The sequence below is a fragment of the Falco punctatus genome (genome assembly GCF_963210335.1).
Source record: "Falco punctatus genome assembly, chromosome: 1".
In the NCBI taxonomy this organism is placed as follows: domain Eukaryota; kingdom Metazoa; phylum Chordata; class Aves; order Falconiformes; family Falconidae; genus Falco; species Falco punctatus.
The window spans coordinates 13,294,716-13,312,375 of NC_137580.1; the positions used below are offsets into that span (position 1 = coordinate 13,294,716).

Consider the following 17,660-nt stretch of genomic DNA (forward strand, 5'->3'; position numbering starts at 1 on the left):
TGTGTTTGGCAGGGCAGGGGAAGGAGGAAATAATCTTGCTATATGCAAACATCTTACTTGCGTGTATTCATTTGAATAAAGATAGCAATAACAAAGTAAACCAGAAGAAATAACAAAGTAAGCCAGAAGAAAAAAAGAAAAGGACAGAACAAGACGTTGAAATCTACAATTACATTTATACAAATAATTACACACAGCAAAGAAAATTTGTCGTCATAAGAACTGTACTTTGAAAATGCAACAGCTTGCTTCACATGCAACACTTTCAAAGTCTGCAGTGTTTCTGTTCAGGCAGCTGCTGTCTGGTATATGCCTCTCATGCCTTCTGCATTTTGCACAATAATAGAGGTTGTGGAGTCTCCTTCTCTGGATATACTGAAAACCCTCCTGTATGAGGCTCCGTGCAGCCTGCTCTAGGTGAACCTGCTTTAGCAGGGGGTTGGACTAGATGATTTCCAGAGGTTCCTTTCAACCCTGACCATTCTGTGATTTTTCAGAAAACCTTTTTTTTTTTTTTTTTTTTTTTATTTAAAAAATCATGTTCTGATAATATATACACTGCAGGTTTATCGTAGCTTGGGTGCAATAGCAGTGACTGTCGGGTTGAACGTAACTCCACTGTCCGATCCTGACTCCTCGTATTCTCTTTAATGCTGCATGGTCAGGTATCACTGCTGTTATGCTGTGTTGGAGATCGCTGTATCAATCAGATCAGGATACCCCTGTGCTGCCTGTTACGCAAGTGTGGAACAGAAAACAGGTTCTACCACTAAGAACTTCCTATCTGCAGTAAGAGACATCAATATAGGAGCAGAGGCATGGGAAAAAGTGAAAGCAAGTTAAGGGTTTGACCATTGTGACAGAAAGTGGTCTTAGTGCTTTGTCTGTTAGACTATTATTGAACCCCGGGATTTTTGAGAAGACATTTTCTTTGATAAATAGCTGACATTAGAGGTGTTTAGGGTGACCTGTGTTTAGGTCTGCCTATAAGAAATAAAAAAATTCTCTTCTGACAGTCCTAACAAGTGGATGGATCAAAACCACCATCTTAATAACATATGATGGATTTAAGAGACCTTGGTCATGAAAGAGCTCAAAAGTGAGGAGAAATAGCATGAGCTTTCAGGTGAAGGAAGGGAGGCTCTGGAAGAGCATAGATAAAAGTGTAATGACAGAGTAATATGCTTAAACAAAGTCTTTGCAACGAAGTTGCACCACAGAGATGATGACCTTAATGAAGAGTTGATATTTATTTTTCTTTTAATCTCTTGGGTACGATTAACTAGAAAGTCAGCTTGGAGATGACCTGTCAGGAGGATGAGTAGGTGGTGACCTCGGGTGCAGTGAAGAATAATACAAAAAGACAAAGTTAAGCATTAGGGGAGAGACCTTCCAGACAAGGACTGTGCGTCTGTTGTCTTAGAACTGAGGCAGTAGGTTTAGAAGGAATAGTGGCACAAAGGAATCTCTTTCTGTGGAGGCTGTTTTGGTTGGCTGCTTTGAGGAAGCAAAGGTGGGGGATAATAGCCACTGAGATGTACAGACTTTTTTTTTTTTGAGGGTGGAATTGCTGAGAGGGAGGTGAGCATAGACTGTGAAGGAGGATGTCAGAGTTGCAAGACTTCATCTGGCAAAATTGCAGAGGAATAATAAAATTAGAAGAAGCAGAATGAGACAAGGGCTTGAGATTTGGTATAGCAGGTTTGGCAGAGGTGGTAGGTGGTGGCTAAAGAGCTGAGCATAGGGAGACAAAGCTGAGATAATTGTTGCCTGTTACCCAAGGAGAAAAAGAAGACAGCAGAGAAGACTAAGATGTCTTTGACTTCAGAGGATGTGGTTAAAGGAGAGTGTGACTAAGTCAGATAATGATGAATAAAGCGTAACATCTGCAACAGTAGGTCTTCCCTTACAAGTATGTGAAGAAAAAATGTGTATTAAAAAAAAAAATTACTATCAGGAATGCTGTCGTAGTCTTAATCTTGAGTGTTTAGGGTTATTATCTTAAGCTGCCAGCTGTGTGTGACAAACTCATGTGATAGGTGATGCTGCTTTTCCCTGAGGAAAAATAAACCAAATCTAATATGCCGAGGTGATTCCCCGGTTCCTGCTGGGCACCTTTTTTGGCATTAACATCACCTGATGAGTTGATAGAAGAGGATTGCAAGAGGGTGGGTTGGCAAACTGTTCTGCAGATTGCTAGTTCTCAAGTCGTGAGGTGCTGTGAGGCAGTATGAAAAACCTCTCTGAAGCGCAGAGGTGCCTGTGGTTCCAGACAACATGCTGCAGCCCCAGCTGGGTCAACTCACCATGTGGCTAGAGCAGCCTGCTGCGCCAGGGAGAGCTCTGGGCCTTTTTAGGGAAGAAAAAACCTCAGATGTTTTAATGTGGTGGGCTGTGCTGTTTCTCTTCACAAGCACCTACAGAAGTTAGTCTGTAACAGGATTCCTTGATTATTTTTCCTACGTCACCCAGGCTGTGTACCATCTGAAGATGGAGAGAACAGGCTACAGATGTTTCTTCCTTCCCCCCCCTCCCCCTTTTGAATGAATAGTCTTCAAAAGAAAATTGCAGGTGTGGAGGGGGAAGAAATTCTGAGTGGAAATGCTTTTGGTATTTTCAAATTTTAAATGGGTACCCAGAAGTGAAGTTTAAAATCACATATGAACTTCAGGTAGTAAATACTAAATTTTAGATGTGAACTCCAAAAGCCAGAAACTTCAGCATGTGATAGGAGCCTGGAGCAGTCAGTCATGTTTCTGGTATAGATGCAGGAGGCAGGGTTGTCCTGAGCATACTATGCAGTGAGCAACTGCTCCTTTCTTTGTTACTGTTCTGTAGATACAGTATCGTGTTTATCTTCAGAAAAAAAAGATACCTGGAGTTTATATTAAACTAAGAAAACAAATTTATGAAGTGCACAGGATCAATTGATTATTTATAACTACTTTCTCTGGGTATAGCACAAAGGTTCAGAACTAAGACTCACTGCATAGATTACATTATTAGTTGTAAACTGATCACTTACACTGGAAATCATACCCTGATTAATGTGTCCATGCATCTTCCGAGCTGGGTCTGGCTCATATCTATTGAGTTAAGTACACCAACAGAGCAAGTGCATGTTTCTACCCGTCAGCATACACGTGCTTGCGCTCTGTGCTTGCACATGCAGACATGTGGCCCTTTGATTCCAGGACCTTTCACTTGAGACGATGTAGAAGCTGACACTAGGAGAATACTCTAGCAGTGTATTTAAGGACCTTGTTACATCAAGCAGCACAAATAATGACTTAACAGATGTAATAAAAAAAAAAAAGTCCTTTTAAGGACTAAAGTGAAGTTGCCTCTTTTTTTAATGGCTACCACTTGTATCTGTAAATTTTTGTTCAAGGTTATTACTCTTATATTGTATTGGCTGTTGGTAGTTTTAATGATATCTGCATCATAGTAGATGGATTGAATGAAGTAGCTCAGAATAGTAGAATCATGCGACTGCATATCTGTTGCTGATTCACTGTTACAATGGGAAAATCCCATTTCTATTTTAGCTTCTACCTACGATCTGCAAAGAATGCATTTTCTTACTTTGATTGCAATTTTGACATTTAAAGAAATGCTTGCTGTAATGAGGCTTCTGTGTTTTGTTCACTATGAGAACATTTCAAGTTTTCACTTAATTAGAATATTAAGAGAGTATATATCATAAGGTAGAAAGCAATTTAATTTTTGCTCTCATTAAAAAAACACAAAACCAACCCTAAATGCAAACGCCCACACTCAAATCTCCTAGACTGTTCATAAAGCACAGATGTAGGAACATGTGGAATAAAGAATCTTTATACAGTTAAGAAGGAAGAAATGGTAGCCTTTCATTATTCTTGTTCAGAAAATGTGATGTTTACCCTATTAATTTTATGATTGTTTTATTAGTGAGGCAAATACAAAAATGGTTACAAGGAAAAAAGTATAGATTCTAGTGAAGACTATGCCTGTAACTGCTGTTAACAAACCACTGAGAAAATATAAAACTCTTGCCCTGGTTTGAGAAAGCTGCTTGTTCTAGCTGTACTGAATGCAGGAATTATAAAAACAAAATAGTATTCTTGTTATGCTCGTTTGCATGTTAAATATTCTGGATGTTATTCCAGCTCCCAATTATTTCAAAGCAGTCCGAGTGTTGTCTGAGCTCTGGGAACAAACCAAATGACTTTACAGTGCTCTTTGGTGTGCAGATGACCCCTTCCCTAAAAATCTGCTAGTCCAAAGTGGAGCAAGTTGGTGATTGTACTCTTTGAAATCATAATCGGCTGCTGGGAGAAACTCTTTCCTTCATATCAGCTTCTGAAGTAGGTAGCTAAAGAGAATATTTGAGAGGGTGCAGATAGGCAAACAGCGTTCATTTGCTCAGTGATGAAAGTAGTTAACATTACTGTTTTCTTCATAGTCAAATTTGAAGTAGCTTGAATGCGTAAAGCAAATAAGTAGCAGCCCAGGAGTGAAGTGCTTTAGGCTGAGTTTCGTTGCTCTTTAAGTTTGAAATTAGCCTACACCATTTGACACATACAAAATGCTTGTGTGAAGATGACTTTCAGATCAGGAAGTTTGTATTTTACTAGTTATGCTTACCCACTGAGAAAAAAATCCAAACAAAAAAATCCCATCCAAACCACACACAACACCGCCACCCTCACCTCCCCCCCCCCCCCCCCCCCCCCCCGACAACAGATCTGTAGGAGGACATGGGGATTTTGTGAAGTGGTGTCTGTGTCCAAGTAAATGAGGCAGCTCATCACAAAGAAAATATCCCTAATGATCCATTAACATTAATGGGCTCCAAATCCTTGCACGGAAAAGAGATCATGAACCTTCTGGACAGTGGGACAGCGTCACCTTTAATATTCAAGAACAATGAAAAGGCAAATGGCTAGGGTCGGAACAGGAGGAATTATTGTTGTATCTTTGTAAATCAAGAACTGTGTCCCAAACTTTTCTTTGTGTGTTTTATGCAATAGTTAGTTTCCCTTCTCAGGAGGGAACTAGTAGAGCTAGGAAAGGTCAGGGTGAAGGCAAACCAGATCTTCAATGGCATGGCTTCTGTACCCAGAAAAATTAAGCGGCATCAACTCAGTAAAGCTGTGACAAAGTTTTGTAAAGTCAGGAATGGGGATTATGAATAGCAGGCAATTGTTCGCGGTTTCTCTGAAGACAGGAGTTGAAGGATATCAAATTAAACTATCAAGCATTGGGTTTAAAAGAAAAGGTGTTTTTTCATGCCACACATCGTAGGGTGTGGAGCTCGCTGACACAGGATAGTAGTAGAGGTCAGAAATATAAATGGGTGTACTCTAAGGGGGCAGGACAAATTCGGAGAAAAGTTTTTTCAGTGGCTGGTCAGCACAGACCGTGAGTGCAGCCTCTGCCCTGGGGTGCCCTGAAGCTGCAGAGCCCCAGAAGCTGGGGCAGTATGGCAGCTTGTCATGCTGCTCCTGCTCAGCCTGGCTGCAGCAGGCCCCCATTGGGGACTGCGTCACGGGCTTCTGCGACTACAGATCTGAGCCAGTATATTTAGCCTAACAGCCTTCACCACCTTTCCTCCTTTCACCAATTACAAGTTACAGCCAGCCTTTAAGTTCTCTTTCTTTCCCTCGCACACACTTTTTTTTTTTTTTTTTCTTACTCCCCCAAGAAAGTTAACTCTTTCTTTCTTCAAACAAACACGGTAGATACATTGGTCCTCTTTCAAGCTTCTTGATCTTATTGTTCCCTAGAAAGTTACCCTTGAGTCTTGTTACTCTTTCTGCGAATGCCAGTGCATGGTTTGCTTAAATGCATCAGCCTCACGTAGGCATGCATCTTACTATGTACCTGTTAAGCTCTCCTGACTACCTGTGGTCTAATTGACACACCCATCTTCCCTGGAAGCTGCAAGGATGTCCTGTTTGATTTCTTTTTTCCCCTTGTGTGAACTTGGCACCAAGAAGATATAACGATGTGAAGGTCGTGTGTAATCAGGGACAAGGAACAGGGGTGGGGGTTGTAGTACGCTGAAGCCCTTGAGGATCTTGTCTGTAACTGGCTGAAGAATGACAGTCTATCTGGCAAGAAACCTTTCCTCTCCACTCTGACTTGTGCAAAATCTTACTTGCATTCCTCAGTTCTGGGGGGAACAGGACAGAGAGCTACTTGTCATTTCTCCCACTATCTCTTTTCCAGGAGCAGGAAATACCTTCCTGGTAGGTCCAATTCAGGTGCCTCTCTGTTCCTGCTATTGAACCCCAATGTTAGGAGAATGAAGAAACATGAGTAGGTGCCTCATATAGGCTCTGTCAAGCTCCTGAAATTCCTAAATAATATAAAATTTATCATATTTTAATATTTTAGCATGTAGTAAAGAAAAAAAAATTATTTTTGTGTCTGAGATCACTGGGTGCAGTCTGGTTTTGCCTTTGTTCTGTTAAGAAACAATGTTTTAGAAAAAAGTTACTTTTTTTTTTTTTAGGTTATCCTACCTTTTCAGGTAGGTTGAGTTAAGGAATTTTCATATACCTAGACTTCTTCCACCCACATGGGTGTGGTGGGATTAGTTTCAGAGCCTGTGTAAGTGCTATGGGAGTTCAAAGCAAGTACTGCTGTTCCTATTTCCACGTCTAAATCACTTGTACCTAGCATACACAGAACTGGAAGCAGGAGGCCTATGTTCTGGTCTGCTCATCTGGGTCTTCCCAGGGTAGTGCTGGGAAGCAGAAGCTGGATGAAATTACTCTGTAGTACATGGCTGGCCTGTAAGTCTAACAGAAGCAGTCTGCATTGGATAATAATACGTTCTTTTAAACAATGCTAATAATCAGTGTCCATTCGTGGGATGTGCAAATTGGAATGTACAATGAGTTGCAAGTACAAGGGAGCCTTGATAATTGAGGAACAATTTGCTTAATTATGTTGCTCTTAGTCAATGTATCATTAAAACAATGAAAAAGTTAAATGATTGTTTAATGTTTGACAGTGTCAATATTTTCCAGTTGCATAGAAAATTTAATAGTCAGGATACATGTATTTGGGAAGGAAAAAAGCTACTCTACAATATATATGAATAGGAATTGGATAAGAATTATAAAGACAAGGTTATTTTACAAAAAACACAACACCTCCCCTTTCCCCCAAAGAAACCCCCAAACCAAACAACCACAACTACTTCATTTACTGCACTAAAATAAAAAGCTGGGGTACGTAGTGGCTTAGAGAAACATCGTACCTATTGTACCTCTTCATTATTTTTATAGTTGAGGGATCTTCCATTGCAAAAGTAGTGTTTTTCCTGTTGCTTCTCAGCTACTGAGAGGCTCGTTCTTGAGTAGTAATTGATGTGAAATGTTGAAATGACCTTGGTCAAAAAGGGATGCATGAGTGTAAGTGCTGACTCAGGTTACCCTATTCAAGTAATAACGCATGGGCCTTTAAAACAACAGATTTGTGTTCTTAGCTGTCTTACTGCAGCTGTCAGCATCTTTTCTCTTTCTGTGACCAGAAAACAGGTTAAATAAGGCATTAAATAAGTCATAACTTCTGTTTCCAAGGAATACTTAAGAAATTGATTACCGTTTGAAAAAATATAAAGAGATTATAAAGACATACGTAAATACTCTGAAACAAATGGTAATATCTAGATGTTCTTATGTCACTGATGTTACAATTTTGAATTAAACCCCTTGACTTTTCTCATTCTCTGTTAGTGAAAATTTTTGGTAGTATTGTAAGACTTTCTCGATCATAGAAAGAATGCTTTGCTTCTATGTTAGCAGATTCTGTGAAGCCACCGGTCAGCTCTTTACAACCATCTGCAGAGTTACCCTTGCCCATCAACACTTCACCACCTTCCATGCAAGCAGAATCTTCCCTACCTCCTCCTTATCAGCTTATTAACATCCCCCCACTGGAGTCTTCCTCTGGTCAAGAAGATCCTCAAGACTACCTACTGCTAATAAACTGTCAAAGTAAAAAACCTGAACCAATGAGGTAAGTGACATTTTCTCTTAATAACATTTGTGTTACAGGCCAAGAATGTTTGTGCTAAAAGCACTTTTTTTTACTGCTGAGTCATTGAATATTTGTGTATGTGTTCTGCAGGGGAGGAAGCTGTCTGTAATTTTTGCTTTTCTTTCTACACTTGAACTTTTTGCAGCAATAGTAAGTTGTTTGATCAGTGTAGACCCATACTGCATTTTTCAAAAGTGTGGACAGCAATTGCTAATATCAAGTATCAGATAAATGCAGTGATCCAAGCATTTCATTGTAGCTTGGAGTGGTGCATGGCACAGAGCAGAGAAGTACCCTTTCTTTAGCTGCAGTCTGGTGTCTTTAGTCCAGTATATGGCAAGAAAATGCTTGAAAAATTCAGCCTTTCTCCCTTCTAGTATTTGGTGGTGCAGTTGTGCCAGTTAAAGCTTTCATGGAAGGGATTCAGTAAAACATGGTCATATTTATTATCACTTGCCAGGTTACCGCATCACTGAACATAGCAATCCTCAAATGGTGTTTGACTACTACTAACACGGTTCAGACTCTCTCAAACAAGAGTAAAAGATGATTATTTTATGATAACTAAGAATGTAGGAGACTTAAACCACTTAATTTCTGTATCCTGAATTTTAACTTTTTCCAAATAACAGGTATTTAAAAACAAGCTCAAATAAGCCTTATTTCTTACTGAATAAAGAGTACCCATACAGTCAGTTCTCCAGAGAAGTGTTCAATAGGAAATTTTAAGGAAACAATTGAGAACTTATACCGAATTAAATGTTTAAGTATTTATCTAACTTCTACTTTTAACTCAATTATGTACAGCATCTCCTGCATAGAAGATATGGTATTTATGGTAGCTACCTGGGAAATATCACTGTGGTTTTTTAGAATGGATCATGGTGGCTATCCCTAGAGCAGGCTGCCCAGGGACTTAATGGACTCTGTCCTATGAGATTTAAAAAAAAAAAAAAAAACAAACACCACAAAAACAAACCAACAACCACATATGAACTTGTCTGGACAAGCTCCAAAGGAGCCTCACCTGACTTTGAAGTTGGCTTTGCTTAGAGGATTGGAAGAGCTGGACCAGATAATCTCTAGAGGTCCCTTCCAACCTTGAGTATTCTGTGGGAGAATTGTATAAATCTCTCTGCTAAGCTTTTTTTCTGCAGTAATTTAAAATAAAATCTGCTGGATTATTTCCAGAAAAATAAACAAAACGTCATATGCAGACAAGTACATGGAAGGCTGAGGAAAGCTTCCTTTGAAAGTGTTTTCATGAGTATTTCACATACTCCCTTAGGGCCATACCTTTTAGTGGCGGTGCCTTCTTCATCAACACCTTGATGCTCTGCCAGTTTTACCTGTGCCATGTGCTCTCCGCTCCCTTGGCATTTTTATCTTGCTCTGTTGTGCCTGAGGAGTTTCCTGCTCAGTTTACTGATGATTACATGGTAGAAAAGTATCCACCCTTTATAGTCTTTCCTATAAAACAGAGGCATGAGCCTACAGTTCCTTCAGAGTATGGAATGTGCAGGTTATGGGGAGCACGGCATGCCCCAAAGCCTCCTGCAAGAGAAGGGGAAACCCAGTGTCTGCTTGCTCAGTGTTAAAGGTTTCAGTGTTTAGTGATATTTAGAAGCTGATGGTGCCAGAGAAGTATGTTGCTGTTCCTGCCAAAAGCTATCAAAAAGTTCAGTATCATTTCTAGAATGGCTTGGCGAAGGAATCTTGATTTCTCATTTCAGCACCCTGGCTCATCAGAAATGCATCTGAGTGCTCGTTTACTTCTGCAGGGGGCGGGCACAGAGTGGATTTCTAATAACACCAGATGAAGCATGTTTTTAGGAGTGATGAAGGTTGGGATGTGTAATTGACTTTCTGACCTGAATTCCACAGTTGTGTGATGTGCAGGTTAAGTAGAAGGGAGTGAAGATTGAGGAGACCATAAAAAGGGGTACAGAACACAACAAAGTGTAGAGTCCATGAGCAGTCTGAAAAATTTCTTGAGGAAGACACTGGTGATGCAGGAGAGATGTTCAGGTGTTGGGGAAGGCAGAAGGTCCAGTGGAGATAAAATGCTGAGGGAACTGAGAAAGAACTGAACAAAGTCTTTGGGAGTGTGGAGAATGTTTAAATAAATTATGTTTTTATAGGAATATTTGAGGACAGTCAAACACTGGCACTGTGATTACTTGAGAATTATATGGGCTTAGTGTATTAGATTTAACTAAGTTCACTACATGGCTGTGTCCTTTTATTAAGAGGCTGTAATAATGAAAATGCAGAGTAATAGTTATGCTGAAGTTGCAATTCCACCTTAAAAGGACTGCTTATATTTCATGTCTGGTATAGTAGGTATTCTGCTGGATTTGGGCTGAACTATAGAGGTTATAGAACTTTTCCTGCAGAATTACAGCTTTGTGTATCTGTTAGAGGGCACTCTGTGCACTACTCTAATCCACATCCTTACAGGTGAAAAAAAAATATTAAATGGCTGCATTATTTTCCTAATGATTTCCAGGCTTGGAACAATTTATCTGTGTATTTCATACAACCTTTTTTCCTTAGTGTAAAGTGCAAAGTTTAATAGATGTAATTAAATGTGCAGGTATTGTTACTTGAACGGCTTATTTCTATGACATTTTCCCTTTAGACTTAGAAATTGCTGATTATACAGAGGGAACATTTTCTGTTATAACTTTGCATGTTAACTTTATAGATAATCTGGGAACCACTGAATTTTATTTCAAGACTTTGGGATTCTTTTCCAGGTGACGCGGGTAACTGAAACATAGAGGAAGTATCTGAGCTGCCTCTTCGAAATTTTTAAGAATTTTAGTGTTTCAGAACTAACAAATAATTTTGAAATGCTTCATTGCTGCATCATGCAATGCACCACATACTGTTGTGAGAATATCTTGGATGCAACGTTTGCAGCTGCAATAATCATGCTGTATTTTGTCTAAAATAGTTATATGCTCTGATCACTATTGACTTGAAAGAGCATTGTTTGACTGTAGCATTTACTGAGATTTTTAAGGTTGGTATTTGGAACCTAAATAAGAAAATGCAGCCAAAGACTGTTTCTAAAACCCCTTTTGTTCTGGCTCATTTGAGAGGTATATTGAAATACTAAATACTGTCTTCCTCATCTTTCTTATGTTTATGAACCAGCCAAGGGTCACCCTTTCTCTCGGAAGAAGGGCAGGAATACCTGCTATTAGAAGATTTTGAAAGTAAAAAGATCCCACTGCAGTGAGTGAACAGTAGCCATTCTTGGAACGCGTGTGAGAAATTAATCACAGCGTCATTAACTTGCCTGAAAATACTGTTTGTTGGAGATGTCTTGCATGGTGTTCTGTGAGTTTTAACAGAAAAAAACTACGTAACTTTCGCTTCCATTTTCTGGAAATAGAGCTGGTTTATTATTTATCTATTCACATTTTTACTGTGCTTGCTGTTTCTGTCCCAGACTGCTGGCACACAAGAGCGGTTTTGCTGCCACTTTGTTCATAGTATTCTGTGTAATCGGTCGTATCGATTCCTGCAGATGGGAAAAGAATCAGCTCAAAAGGATGAGTGCTCAAGCCAGCCCAAATACAGCATATTCAAAAATGGGATGATTACCCCTCAGACTAAAACACTTTAAAAACTTTTTTCCTGGGTCTCTTGTCAACAAGTAGTTTTTAACATGTAGAGGCAAGCTTTTTATTGGGCATCCACTGTCTTAGTATCCTGCCTCTTCTCTGTGCATCTTAAAATCCAGCTCCTGTAGATAGCAGGCTGTACAGTTACCTTTTCTTGATATGTGGAAAGAGGTGTCCAGTCCTAGCAGTGAGTATGGAATAGTTTGTCCACTTAGTATAATTTGCAGGTGTGTGAAGGTCACATGTGATAACACTGAATTCATGTCACGTTCATCCTCTGCTTATAAATAGTGAGGAGTTTTGTGTTATATCCAACTTAGACATTATTTTAAACTGAAGTGGTAAAATGCCACCAATATTTATCTTAATAACCCATTGTTAATGGAATGTTCAAGCCAGTTGACTACTTTGAGCTGTTCTGGAGTGAGTGGGGAAAATTAAAATTCTCAGGTAACTTTCCAAAGTGTAGAAGTCAGCAAGCATCCTGCACCTGAAATACTTGGGGGAAGAAAAAAAAAAAAAAAAAAAAAAAAAAAAAAGCAGGAGTAAAGTCTGTCTCTGAAGTCTACTCCTAAACTAAATTTCCTTGAGGTAATGTGAATGAATCAACTATGCATTGTAGATTTTCAGAATTGTACATGCTGTTCTTATCATGATGAGTGGTTAATTATGACTTTTCAAAACTAGTTAAACTTAAGAGGCTGAATTCCCTGTCTTCATTTTGGCATAAACTGCATTTGTGGCCTGTGTTTCAGACTGTCTTCAAACTTCTAGCCTTGCAAAATCAGATTGGTTACAACCCATTCATATTTTGAAAACTATTTCAGTAGGCACAGAAGTTGATTCCAAAAGATTACTTCTAAAAACATGAAGTAATTCAGAAATGTCCTCTCATAATGAGAAATCTAAGTTGTTGCCATCAGTGAAGCAAATGACAGGCGTGGCTGCCTCATGTGTCATTATTTTTTAAAGTCTTCTGTTTTCACAAGTGCTTGTGGTCAAGAAAGAAGCAGCAGTATTCACTTAAATCCAGAAAAAACTCCTAAATACAAAAATTATAGCATTTGTTGCTTACGTCTGATGGGTAATCCTTAAGCACTGGCTTTGTACATGTGCTGTTACTGCATTTTGAGCTTTAGTTATATTCTTCTGTATGTTTTTGTAAGATAAATGTAGTGTTTATATTTTATTTCTGTAGTTTTGGAAATATTTTCATTTTAAAGTATATCCTAGGGGTCTGGAACTAAGAATTTTGGTTCTACAATTGATTGTCAGTGTCCAGCTTCTCTAGACTGCCCACTTTATTTTTATAGCTTATAAAATACAGATCATAATCCTTGCCTACTTGCACATGTGAAATACAGTTTTGCGGGACTTTGGTCTGGATGAATACCAGAAAACAGAAGAGTACATCTAGAAAGTGAGGAACCCCTGAATGAATCCTTCAAGTAAAGGGCAAGGGCTGCAGCAGGGGCTGAGCTCAGAGTGTTACTAGTTGCACAGTATGTTCGCAATTTGTTATACACTCTGTAGCCTTAGGTAGTTCCTTCAGTCCTATGTGCTCTGTCTTATTCCAAGTGTGTTAAATTTCCAGTGGTTCATCAGTGAATTTTTAAAGGTTTGAGGCAAAGGAAGTAAACTGTCAGCAAACAAGAAATACGTTTTTGATGGTCAGCATCATAAAGGACATAGGAAGTTTCACTTCCTTGGTTGTGTCAAGGGTAAACATCTAATGAGAACATTCTCTTCTTTTTCAGGGGTCTGTTAAGCTAAATGCAGATTAAAGTTCAGAGTCACCTAGAAACCAATTCCAACCACTGAGACAGAATTTAAATCTATGTTTAAAATAGTAACCAGAGCAAAATTTGTGTACTTTTCCTAATGAATGCCCCCCCCCAAAAAAAAAAAAAAAAAAAGCTAATGGAAAAAGGTGATATAATCAAAGCCTGAGAACTCTCATAAGCTGCTCAAACTGATGGAAGACTGTATCTCTGATATTAAACAGAACAAAAACCAGTTGGTTAGGTGAAAGATGTTTTTCTTGACTGCAGATGTCCAGTCGAAGCTAATCGTGTGTGTTCCCTTGATAACTGGCAGGGAGGCACTTTGAGAGTGATTCATTGGGTATAGATGATACCTAAGAAGAACAGATTGTGTTTCACACAGTCCCTGTTTCTCCAATGACGGCAGAGGAAACGTAAATGAATAGCTAAACTGGACTCCTTTCTCCTCAGGTTACCAGAATCCTGGGAGATGAATCCAGCTGCCCCTTAAGAAAGGAAGCTTTGTGCCTTCTTACTCAGAAATTGAAAGTTGAATAATAATAAATAATGGTTGTGATCACTTTAAGGTAGAGAGCGACTTAAAATAAGGGGGAAAGAATGTTTCTTGTGGTAGTCATGCTGTTGATTTTCATGTACTTTATTCCTCAGAAGTTTTACGAACTGCGTGGTCTGGTTGCTTAATAGAGCTTAGTAAGAGTAGTGTAGCAGCTATTCATTGATACGCAGGCATGCTGAAATATTTACATACTGGTATGGTACTGTGGTAATGAAAATACCGTGGTAGGATTGATCAGAAAGTGTATGGACTGCATTAACTCCACCTGTGTTAGTATTTTGCAACTCTCTTGACTTTTACTTAAGCAAGGAGTCTGACTGATAACAGAATTTCTCTGCCTGGAGCAAGGTAACTGGGGAGGTTTACAAAAAAAGAAAAGAAAAAAAAGATTGCAATATGTTTACTTTCCATGTAAGCTTACTGGTACTGGTTAGTACCAGTATTAATGAGTGCTGTTCTCATAAAATATGGAATTTCTAAAAAAATCAAAGGTAAACTACTGTGTAATTTTATCTTAATGACACTGCCTTAACTTGCATTCAAGACAAAAGCACTCTGTTGAACATACATCCTATGGATTGTTTTTTCTCTCCCAAAGAGCATGCTATCTTCCTCCTGTTTCTGTTCTTATCTCTTATGTCTCACTCCTTTATGTATTTCAAACTAGTTTTATATGGTCAGTAGATAACTTCAGGCATGCACTTAAGCACGTTACAAGCAGCCATATTTTTTCCTCTTACATTTTTTTTATACTGATTAAAACTAGCAAGTACTGCAAACCCAAGGATTGAGTGTATTATTTTTACCTTTAACAGTGCCATTAAAGTGCTGCAGTTTGCAGCATGGTTTTAAAAAAAAATTTAAAAAAATCTCCCAGCCCCCAAACAAGCTCTGCTCCAAATGGGCGTTGTGATAATCACTTGCTTTATGAAACATCAACTTGTTGTTCAGCTGCTGCTAAAGCTCCACACTTGTGTTATCTGTTTCACATGCATGGATTTGTATGTATATAGTTACTCAGGATCCTTCTTAAGTACTACTGTTTGTTTAATAATTGAGTTCTTGCATTTCATTAAAAAAAAGAACACACAATTGAGACTGATAGACTTTTTGTTTGTATTTTAAATGTTGTGTTTATTTTTTATAGTGTTTGTTTTCTTTATATGTTCATCAACATTTTAATCTTACAATCTTATGTGTAGATCTCATGCTGACTCTGCAAAATCCAGCTCTTCTGAAACAGACTGCAATGATAACGTGCCCTCCCACAAAAATCCTGCTCCATCAGCGAGCAAGCATGCTGTGAATGGCTTTTTTCAGCAGCAAGGTGTCTATGACTCTCCGCCTTCTCGTACTGGACTGACACCGGCAGACTGCAGCCTTTATAACTTGCCTAGGAGTTACTCACAAGATGTTTTACCGAAGGCAGCATCTCCATCTGGGACTGATGCAGAAGGAGAGCAACATGTTTTCAGTACCCCATCAGCAACATCTTCATTAGACGCACAGATGAGACACGTCTCCATTAGCTATGACATTCCCCCCACACCTGGAGGTACTTACCAGATTCCACGAACTTTTCCAGACGGAACATTGTCTCAGACTTCAAAACTGGAGACTATTCCAGATATTCCTCCACCTCGGCCACCAAAACCTCACCACGCTGCAGATCGATCTCCTGTGGAAACATGTAGCATTAGTCGCACTGCTTCAGACACTGATAGTAGTTATTGCATCCCTACAGCAGGAATGCCACCCTCGCGCAGTAACACCATTTCAACTGTAGATTTGAATATCTTTCGTAAAGGTAAGTATTTCTTATTTTATCCTGCTCTTCCAGAATTTTTGTGTTAAATGATGCGATCTTGTGATGAGTTACGTGATGTGAATTATACAAGTGGGCTGAATGATATGAGGGGCGTTTCTAGCCTTTAAGAACAAGTGTGTAACCCGTCACAAAGCAGTCTGTAGTTGCAATGTTTAAAGTATGTCAGAAAGAGGAAAAAGATGATTATTAAAAGAAACTGTCAAAACAGCAAAGGACAGGACATTAATAAGGGATGTATATGGCACTGTGGCATTCAGTCTTAGCTAAAAATATTTGAAGACCTGGACATATTTATGGTGTCACTCTTCTTTAGAAGTGAGTGAAGCAGTGAAGAACTAATAATATTTTTTTTGTGTGTGTGTGAATAATCTCATATAAGGTGAGTTCAATACTGCCGTTATCAGTCTTTCAGAACGACCGAAGAAACATTAGCTATGTAGTGGTCCAAATCTGCAGAAGCTGAAAGTGTTTCATGAAGGTCTGTGGGACTTGGTGTGTACTCAGACTTTGATATCAACCCTGATTTATTGATGGTTGCCACTAACCTTTATTTATTTCCTTGGCATAATATGCTTACTGCAGTTTTTAAGTGTAATTACAGTTGCTCCTTATAGTCACCTAGATGTTGGTGTTACAGATGTGCTAGTGCAATTTTTTAATTGTTCTTCCTTTAGCAGCTGGTTGTATATCAGGTCCTAGCAAATCTAGTGGAGCTACTTTTAGTTAAGTGGTTTGGGTTTTTTTTTCTGCCTGTGGTTTTTTTTTCCCCAGTTCTTATTGTCTCAGATTTAAACTCAAGAAATACAGGGAGAGGTAGAGATTGGGAAGCTGGTATTTATTGGTACAGAGAGCAGTTGTTCTAGTCTTGTTAACCACTCTTGGGCTAAGAGTTTCATTTTTCTTTTCAGGTTCCCAAGGCAGATGGGGATTAGAGTGTTACTTTTGAAGTGAAATTTCAAACTGGTTAGAATCGATGCTAATGTTACAGGGGGGGGTTAAAGTTGTGTTAGATACAGAATGGGAGGCTGAAATGAGGAAGGGGCTGGATCTTCTAGATGAGGCAGTACACAGAATGGAAGTGATCATACAGGCACTTGGATGGTATTATCCTGTCTATCATTCATATTGTAGGCTAAGTGTAATAATATGGATAGTTGTTAGTGTTTTAAAATGACAAAGTAACACCCTGAAAGACCTTTCTTTGCTTCACTTATCTTCTCTCATTTTGCTGTTTATAAGTGAGTACTTTCACAGTAAAGCTGAGATCTCCTGAGGCTGACCAGGTAGTCTTTCTGAAAATAATGTTTTAATTTTGCCCTTAATAGCAGAAGTGTATATTTTTTCCCCTGAGGTGGAAATCTCCAAAAAACTTCAGAGCTTTTTTCAGAGCAAGGTGGTGGTAAAACCTGGAGTTTGCCCACATTTTCTGTCTTGGCATCAGGAGGGAGGTCATGCCTGTTGCAGGGTAAGGCAGCCTGTCACCTCCATGGGTGAGCGCGACCTGGGAGGCAGATGACTCACAAAACCCCCTGTCCACCAGAGAAGCAGCCACAAAGCTGAGGACCTCCTTAATGTGAAGTGCCAACAGTCAGGAGATGGCGAGATCTTTGGTTCTGTAGCAGTTTGTTCAAACAGAGTCTGTGGAGACCACACTGGGGAGTTGAGAGCAGAGATTCACCTGTTCCTGCAACAGATTTGAATCAGTACTTTTCAAGGTTCAGTCAGAAAACTTTTCTCCAGACCCTAAATTACATCTGCTGTTTGTTTATTTTAGAACAGGTTTTTCATGAGGGCCCAGTATCTCAAAACCTACTCTTGCACTA

General features: G+C 39.1%; 1 protein-coding gene across 3 annotated transcripts in view; it reads left to right on the forward strand.

Moving 5' to 3' along the window:
• GAB1 (GRB2 associated binding protein 1) overlaps window positions 1-17,660 on the forward strand; it is a 101,080-nt gene that overhangs the window by 61,420 nt on the left and 22,000 nt on the right. For 2 of the 3 annotated variants that reach the window (XM_080401949.1, XM_080401950.1), the window contains exons 3-4: window positions 7,800-8,013; window positions 15,212-15,816. In XM_080401949.1, coding sequence (XP_080258075.1) covers window positions 7,800-8,013; window positions 15,212-15,816 — 819 coding nt within the window. Of the gene's footprint in view, window positions 1-7,796; window positions 8,014-15,211; window positions 15,817-17,660 lie in introns of all 3 variants that reach the window. The other variant, XM_080401951.1, reaches the window with a different exon arrangement.